Here is a 9,627-nt window from a genome sequence, read left to right on the forward strand (position 1 = left end):
TCCTTCAATCATTCTTATGATAGGCTAAAGCCTCCCTAATATCATGTTCACTTCTAAATAGCCTACAGCTAGTGTAGCAGCATCCTGTCCTCTGTCTCTGGTTCTAGAAGCAAACATAATCCTCTAGGTGGGAGCTACCACACAGAGTTGAAAAGTACTATTACTTAAGTATTCCAAACCTTGTGCCTCTCAAACCATATGTTTGTTAAGCAAGTGTGATGATTAATTTTATGTGTCAACTTGGCTAGGCTATAATGCCCTGTCATTTGTTCAAACACCAATCTAGATGTTGCTATGATGACGGTTTTTAGATATGATTGACATTTACAATCAGTAGACTTTAAGTGAAGCAGATTGTTCTCCATTATGTAAATAGGCCTCATACAATGTGAAGGCCTTAAGAATAAAGACAGAAGTTCCCTGAGGAAGAAGCATTTCTGCAACATGGAAGCTCTACCTGAGGTTCCCACTTGCTGCAATTCCAGGCTCAAGAATGCATCAACCCCTCACTGGATTTCCAGCAGATTTTGGACATCCTAGCCCCGCAATTGCATAAGCCAATTTCTTTCTTTAATAAATTCCCTAGATAGGTATATAGATAAATCGATAGACATAAAGATGACAGAGAGAGAGAGATATTCTATTGGTTCTGTTTCTCTGGAGAATCCTGACTAATACAGCAAGCTAATTTTATACATGCTGCTGCTAAACTTCATCGCTCCTATCCTATAATTAAAATTTCTGGTTTTAGTTTTTATTTGTTCATACCCAAAATGAAGGAAATTACATTTATTCACAATAAACATCATCCTATTTGAGTTGACTAATTACTCTTGGAGGAAGGATTCTTTTGGAAACCTAAATCTGGTCTCCCATGTATTCATTATCTGTCCAGCTTTATCTCAAATACAGATAATAGAATCATACTTGCTTCACCAAGCCAAGTTCTAGAAGTTCAATTCACATGGGAGTTAACTCTGTAAGAAAATAGTTCTACACCAACAATAAATCGTGTGTTATTCTTGTTTTTCCAAAGCATAAATAACTCTTTTAAATCATGTTAGACAAATTATAAAGCTCAAATTTAGTAATACAGTTTATTCTTACCCCGCTTACTAAATTTTCAGAAGAGATTATACTCTTTAAATGAATAATCCCAAATAAGTATTGAATTGAGCCTGTGTACCCCAAGGGGATTTAGAGCATCTGCTAATTTTGCTGGGTAAAGGGTTTTTTGGTACAGTTTTACATACTTTCATCTTTGGAAACATAGAATCCAATTTGCCTCCAGCTCTCATCCTTTTTTCCCACAGTTAAATACTTTGTCTATTTAAAACAAACTTTTGAAACCACTTTATGTTATTTAAAACCCAATGTATTTCTGCCCCACAATGAACACAGCTGGGAATATTAAGGCCACTAAAAGACTATCTTGCAAGCAGACACAATTCTTTCTTAGGAACTGAGGTCCTTTAAAAATTATTTCCTGAAACCATTTTAACCTTTACATAAACAATTATTAGGTCAAATAATATTTTTTATTTAGTCTAATATTTTGGAAGGTGAATAATATTACATTTTGAAACACGACGGAAATCTTTTGGCACTTTTGGCTTACCACCATTCTTCTCCCCCTACCCTCTCTGCGAACACACGCATGTACAGCAAGCCTTTCATGAACAAGGAAACCATTCTAGACTTGGATTCCTGGGCCCGCTCTCAGTCAGCAGATTTCCCATGCACTTGTAGGTGCCAAACAGCAACTCTCCTGTTTCTCCAAAAGAATTCTTAATAGAGAGGGGATTCAATGTTAAGTGGCTTCCTGATTTCACCATTTCTAAAGACCAATGTGAGGTTGCTGAAAGATTACTTCATTTGTGCCATCGGGAGTCTGACAATCTTTAGAACAGAGTAAATGAGGTAATGATTTTTTCTTTATTTTTTTTGGTGGAATAAATATTGGAGCAGCTAGCAATCCGTTGCATTTTTGTGCATACAAATTTTTGAACCTCATTTTTTCGAAAACAGCTCTTCTGTGGTGTCCTAATTTTCAGAATTTCAGATTTTCATGAGAAAGTAGAGATTGACATTATAGCAATTTTAATGATAATCTGTGTAGTACTAGGAAAACAAAAGTAAAGAAATGCATGTGTTTGCCCACTACCGATTCTCAGCTCCACTCTAAGCAAATATTTACTCTGAATACAAAAAATAAAATGTCCTCTTGGTGGGAGTACATCCATAAACTCCCAGTCTATAGATGCCAAAAGCCAGGTTGCAGCAATAGCTCCACATATTCATGTTCCATCAGATCAATATGCAATCAAGATAAAAAAGGAAATATAATTCACACTGAAAGGAAGACTCTCCAATTTCTCAAATATGAAATTAAAACAGGAGATAAAACACTAAAACTATTACTTTTATGAATATGATCAGTAGTCTGGAAAATGAGTTTTATACAGATATACTGAGCCCTCAAGAATAATTTGTACAAAACCTAATCAATGATGTTGGGCTGTATAAGTCATGCCTAGTGCCCTCTTGGTTATAATTTCTTCTCCTAAACAATGTCCATTATTCCTTATGCTTTCTGAGGCAAAGAATACTGAATATCCACATTTGAACCATGTGATTCTGCAAGTTTATTTGTGAAAATTTACTTGACTTGGATCCACAGTTGAGCTCTGACCTTGAAATCAAGGTGCTGCGTTACTAAAATAAACAGCTTTACGGAAGTCAGCTTTTAATCACTGTTTCAGCAAGAAATGGAAACTCCATAGATAATTGTATTTATTGATATTCATCCTAAGGAATAGGAGGTGTGCCTTCTCAAGTTTTATGAAATACAAGCCAAAAGGATTTAGAAGGATTAGGAAATAAATACTCTATATAATGCTGAAATTAGAAAATACGGTTGTATCTTCGATAGTTTAACATGCTTTTAGTACAATTTTATTTTGTATAATTCCTACATTACACAGGAAATATTCTGGGCAGTGATGTGTGTGGGTACGTGCTATGGTTTGAATGTCTCCTCTAAAACCCATGTTGAAATTTAATTACCACTGTAAGAGTATTAAGAGGTGGTGCTTATCAGAGGTGACCAGGTCAAGAGGGCTCTGCTCTCATAAATGGATTAATGCCATTTTCTCAAGAACAAGGAGGGTGCTCTACACTTGATGTTAGCCAAAAGGTGGAAAAATGAGGAAATATACTCCTGATAAACACATAAATCTGAGCCCCATTTTTCTCTCTGTCTCTTGCACCTGCTCTTCCTCACCATGTGATTGTCTTTCTGCCCTGTTATGATACAGCTGGAAGACTCTCACCAGATGTGACTCCTTGATCTTGAACTTTCCAGCCTCCAGATCTATAAGCCAAATAAACCTCTTTTGTGTATAAATTGACCTGTCTGCCATATTCTGTTGTAGTAGCAGAAAAAAAACTAAGATAGTATGTTTTTTGTCGACATCTGTGTATTCTGTTTATTGAGAATCTCAAGGTCCATTGTACTGGGTATCTGATTAAGAAAATATCTTAAGAATCAAGTGTATGTTTCCTCAAGGTCACCATATTATCACATTTGTTTGTTTAGATTATTATTATACTTCTAAACTGATTTAAAGGATCTTATAAATAAGAAGAGTAGCTATAATAAAGGTTTTTTGATACATTTAAAGAACAAAATTCAAACAGTAACAAGGGGATTTAGTCTAAGAGTGTACAAAGGACCAGTGACTAAGATATGAACAGTATTTTTAACAGCAACTCACAGAAAACCAAAAACACAGACATTCTTTTTTAAGACTGTTCCTTATCATTGTTCCTTAAAAAAAAAGTTGAGAAGAAAAGTTAAATGATAGGAAATGTCTCTTTTCTGTAAGTCTCTAGATGGTCTTCCGAGAATTTTTCTTTCTTTAATTCTCAGTTTCTGCAGAAATCATCCCTGTGCCAGACATTTTTAATTGCTTTTCTAATAGCTATTTGCTTAATTTTCCTTTCTAGAATAGAAATTAATTTAATGGCTAATGTTTCTGTTTGAAAATACGTAGCTTTCCACAATCCCATGAATCTGAAAATGAGTGTGTGATGCAGTTCTGGGCAAAGAAGTGTAAATGGCAATCACAGGGTTGGGCTTTTCAGTGTTATTGCCTTCCTGAGAAATGGAGCAAACTACTCAATGTATCTTTTGCTCTTTACCTTTTCCCTTTTTCTCTTTCTAGAATTGAAGCATAAGGTCTAGAAGGGCAATGGGGTTTTTCTGTGTGTGTGAGCATGAGGAAAACACATTGCTCCAAGGGCGGATGGAGAAGCTAAAAGCTAGAGGGCATCTGGGGCTTCCAGGTCATCATATCATCATAAAAAACCTGGACATTCTGCCTGCAGACTATTACGTAAATAAGATAAAATAATAAAATAAAGCACTTTCATTAAGTTTCTGCAACATACAGCTAAAAATAACCCTAAATCTTGAGCTTTTTTATGTGTCCCAGTCCCAGTCTGGCTTAGGTGCTCCTCCTTGCCTCTGTGACATTTCATACAAACCCAGTATATGTAGAGTGGCACCTGAGTCTCATTGCATTGTGCTGAAAGGTGGATACTGGAGGGCAGAAAAAACAGCATTTTATAATTCGCTGTAATTAAATAATCATAACTCTGCTCTGCTCCAGATCCCTTATCTTAGCATTCAGGACAATAAACACAGTATTTAAAAAGGTAGCACTCCTCTTATTTTTCACAGATCTTATCATTGCCTGATGGTACTGGGTAACCGCATCTCTCTCTGGAGGTCCATGAATAGAGTCGTGACTTTGTTCATGACTGATGTAAGATATCAATAAATACCAGTTGAATATATAAATTAATCAATCATTGAAGTGAAAACTTTTTGGAGAACTGAATATTGTAGCTTTCTACTGATTTCATTTAAAGCAGAGAATAGATTGTCGATTTTAAAAAATTGATTGCTTATCCCAGGCGGACCCCTAAAGGATGGCATATGTACATATATTTGAAAATCAAGTCTTCTATAAATGCCTGAAATAAAGATTTTTAAATGACTTACGCATTAGTTATAGAATTGGTGAGATCTGAGATTTATTTTTATATAAATATTGAATAACTTGTCTGTATTCCTACCCAGCTGCAGAAGAATGGAGTTGGGAAGGACCAAGGCTTTTCAGCTATTTTAATTCTTTCCAAGGTATGTTCAAGAATGCAATTAAATCCTTAGAGCTCTGCATCATATGTTACCTTAAAAACTTTAAGAGTATATGTTAATAATTTTCAATCTCTAACATGTAAATGCTAAGAAAAAGTTAAATTTGAGGAGACCACACCTTAATGGCATTTCAAGATGAGTTACTCCCACAGAATCTGGAGAATAAACTTTTGAAACATCATCCAGTTGGGTATGTAATCATAACTTCAAAAATGATGATTTTCATTTTGGTGAAGCTGATATTGAGCTCTTACTTCTGATAACATTTGCGTAATTTTTTTCAAGCTGACCACCTCATTGTATAACAAAAGAAATATGTTGACATCATAAATAATTGGAAAATGTAATTCTGAAAGATTTCATTCAAAGAGAAAGATAGGCTCTGAATTATGGCATCAGATTAGAGGATGGCTACAGGTAGTCATTCTTTTTAAAATGTTTTAAACTGTAGTTTAGAGTAAAAGTCATTTATTTTTTAAGAACTTCTGAATGGAGCAGGTAAGTTCTAGCATTAAAAGTTAGTCAAAATTACCTAGAATTTGAGGAGAAAGTAAGCAAAATATAAACTTGTACAAGTGAAGTTAACCATAACCAATATATTTAATCAACCATTTAAAGAAGTGTCCATCCTAAAAAAAAATTATATATATATATATATATGAATGTGTTGATACTGAGGATAAGGGTGTATAGACAAATTTCACGGTGGGAGGGACCCCAAAAATATAAGTTATAGAAGATCAATTACACATCTAAAATTGCAATACCCAAGGTCTTCAGAAAGGTATAATCCTGGTAAACAAGAGTTGAGAATTACATATTGTAATTACATACTGAGTTGAGGGTAATGTGCGTGACTGTGTTTCTAGCCTACTCCACAGGACAGGGTATCCTGCTTGGCAAGTGTCAGCCTCTAGCCTTCTCAGCAGGTTTATCTCTATAGTAAAGAAGGATGCATAACAATCTATTAGCACAGTTTCTAAAGTTAATCCAGACTTTTGTCTGAGTTTTCTGATAATCATGTGATTTTCCAAATAGACATCTCTTCTGTGAAGAGATCCATAGTATACAACTTTATGACTCTCATGCCTGGTCATATGGATTATTATAAAAGCAAGTGTTTCTGTCAGACCCCGTCACAGACTCACATTTCCAAAGACAGTTAATTTTCATTGATTAGTATTATATGATTAAATAAAAGTAAAATAATTTTTAAAGGATGTAAAACAGAGAACTTTAGGGCTGGAAGGAATCTCAGGAAGAATACTGCCCAATTCTTCCATTTAACAAAGAGAAAACCAAGGCCTAAAGGGGTAAAAGATCCAAGGTCACCAGCTGTTTAGACCAAGGGCAAGAAATGGAGCCAATATCATCTCACTCCCATTCCAGGCTTCTTTTAAAGAAATTGAACAAGACAAAGAGAAATTTTCTTTTACCAATGGTTCAGACTTAAAAAAGAAATCAGAATTAAAAACAACAGGTCTATCTGGTTATAGCCAACGACACTGATGGAACAGGCTGGTATAAATTGAGAAGATAATTTGGCACCACAATGAGTAAGGAGTTAAAACTTTGGTGAAATTACTTTAGGTTTCATTGAACACTTTACCTTTAGGCATTCAATTTCAAAGCCCCCCGGATGAGATGGACCTGTTCCTGCCAAATTTTAGGTTCTTGCTCCTCATACCACATGACTTCAAGTCTTCTGTTAGTTACCTTGCTTTCTTTTCTGCTATTGATAGTCAACATGTCTATCTGATTTAACTGAAACATTTAAGCAACTGAAATAAACACTCTACTTTTATGAGGCATAGATTTGGAGCAATAAAAATTGAGAAATCACCTTTCCTTTAAATAGGTCTGAGTAACTCAAAATGGAATCTTCTGGGTGTTGGGTAAAGGAAAGGATAGGAACTTCATCTTTTCCCTCCAAATCAGAGAATGGACCAAATGAGTAACTTTCAACAATCTGCTTATTTGAAGAAATGTATTGATTATGAAATGCACTTATTATGACTCTTACTTTGGGATTATCATAAAACCAAATGTTTTTCTCATGACTCTACTACACTTTACAATACTTGCAATATAGCAAATAGTCATCTATTAATCATAATTTTCAGGTAAAGGAATATCACAGCAGCTGTTACAAGCTCAAAGATACTGATATCTGCCTAAAAATATTTTGTTGTTTCAAGAACTGGAAAAGTATATAGTACTAGGCTGAGTAACTCTTAGGGGAATGTCACTGAGAATATTACAGCTTTGATATGGCTTTTCTGATATATAATATGTAACCTTGTATCCTAGTAGACCATTTGGCTGCTGGAGTTATTCCCATTTTGCACATTTTGATCCTGGGTGCTGTCTCTAGGAAGAAAAGAAGCAGAGAACAACTTTCTATTGTCCAGGCACTTAGAGTTGAACTGGAAATACAGATCATACACAAGAGATAGCTAAAGAGTTAGTATATCTTGCTCTGCCTTGACTCTGGCCTCTACTTACATTGTACTGCTTATATCTAGATCGGTTGAGTTTTGCTTATACTGGAAGGGAGAAATTCACCATTATATATTACATCAAATCTGAATAGAAACACTCACGCTCACCTGAAACATTCATCTCAATTCGAACTTAGGTTAACTCATAGGAACCGGTGTTCTCCTCTGGGACAGTTCACACATCCTCTAGAATTTAGAATTTCTAAACGAATGTCTAGGTGATGGCAGAGTATCCAGGCAGCCTACACTTTAAAAGGCTCGAAATGAAAAAAAGGCACAGTAAAATAAATCACCAGGGCTACTTAGTGGTAAATACCTCATTTTCTTGTTGTGTTTACCCTTCTGACCCAACAGAACAGTAATGTATATCCCCTCATTGCATTCTTAATAAGGTTATTTACACTGCATATCCAATGAGTTTATGCTGTATGCAATAAATTCTCAGCTCTGAAATGTGGGTGAGACTGTAGACATCATTACTGGAGGAATTAACCTTGTAAATGAGGAGCACTCTTATTGAAGCTCTGGATTTTGATTATTCAAGAGGGACACAGGAATACAGGCAGTTTCTGCAGAATTATAATGATCAGCCTTACAAAATACTGCTCACTATGAATAAGTAATAATATCTGGGCAACAAGTGAAGAATTCTGACTTCATATTTTAAGTACCTGGGTACTACCTTGCATTTTTTCACAGCAACAGAGGGAAGAAATATTGTGAATATCTCTGACCCACAGAATTAAGGTCTTGTTCATCTGTAGTGGTCTATATCACGAACTGGTTGGGCTTGACAAAGCTAGAAGGAGGAAGCCCAGTAGAGTAGAACCTTCTCAATTCACACTGCCTATGTCCTCACAGCCCTCAAATATGTCCCAGAGATTTTTTATGCCACACCCACCGTTCAACCACACCTACGTGACTTCAACCTCTGCAGTTAAGACGCATCAGGATAAGCTGGAAGTTTATTAATTTCCTGATTTGTTAAGAGCTTATAGGAATCTAAGGGTAAGATGAAGCTATTGAATTAAAGCTCAAAAATGGGTTACTAGGAATCAAAAAGAAAAGCTTGTATTTTCTCACTTAGGTAAAAGCCTCAGGTAATGTTACGTGAATCTAATTCCAGCCAGTTTTCTAACAAAGAAAAGCCTCTGAGGATTAACATGGGGCATGAAGATTCTTCCACTGATTCTTTCTCCATCGATTCATGATAGCTATATATATCTTGAAGAGCTGCAAGAACAGAGTATTTCAGAGAGTGTGTGATTCAGATGAATATTAACATTTCTCCTAGTAATTTGGAAACAAAAGCTCATCTATCTGATGTCTTTCAAGCCCATGTATAAAACCTAACCACCATGCCTAGAAATGAGGGAGTGGATGGATGGAGAATTTTTCTCTTTATCTCATACAAATACTTACGGCATCCACAATAGTAAATATAAATCCCATTGCACATTTTGGTATAGGCAGGGTTACAGGGTGCACCTATTTGCACAAATTGTAAAGCTGAGATTTGTGCATTTTGATATCTATAAATTATATCACAAAATAGAATTGTAAATAATAATAATAATAATAAAGTAGGGGTGGGAAGCGGGCATCATAAAAGATAAAACAAGAATAGCTGAATATTGATACATTTTGAAGCAGGATGATGGGTACCTAGGGGTACATTATGCTATTTGTTTTACTTTGCATAGGTTTGAGATTGTCAAAAATAAAAGCTTTTAAAAATGCTAATAGTTTTAGTTTCATTATCCCACAGTCACAGCTTTCATCAGTATTAGGACCATGATTAAAATCCACTAATATAATTGACATTTAACAATGCAGACTGAAGACATCACCTTCACAGCCCTACCTGAAGGAAACAGCTTGACATTTTATAACCTCTGGTTC

At 35.3% G+C, this 9,627-nt stretch overlaps 1 protein-coding gene across 1 annotated transcript in view; it reads right to left on the bottom strand.

Moving 5' to 3' along the window:
* Positions 1-7,978, bottom strand: part of ZPLD1 (zona pellucida like domain containing 1) — a 70,865-nt gene extending 62,887 nt beyond the window's left edge. The window contains exon 1 of the mRNA XM_017504324.2: positions 7,834-7,978. Coding sequence (XP_017359813.2) covers positions 7,834-7,846 — 13 coding nt within the window. The 5' untranslated portion in view covers positions 7,847-7,978. The remainder of the gene's footprint in view (positions 1-7,833) is intronic.
* Positions 7,979-9,627: the final 1,649 nt, after the last annotated feature.

Source organism: Cebus imitator, unplaced genomic scaffold, assembly GCF_001604975.1.
Source record: "Cebus imitator isolate Cc_AM_T3 unplaced genomic scaffold, Cebus_imitator-1.0 Scaffold321, whole genome shotgun sequence".
Lineage (NCBI taxonomy): Eukaryota > Metazoa > Chordata > Mammalia > Primates > Cebidae > Cebus > Cebus imitator.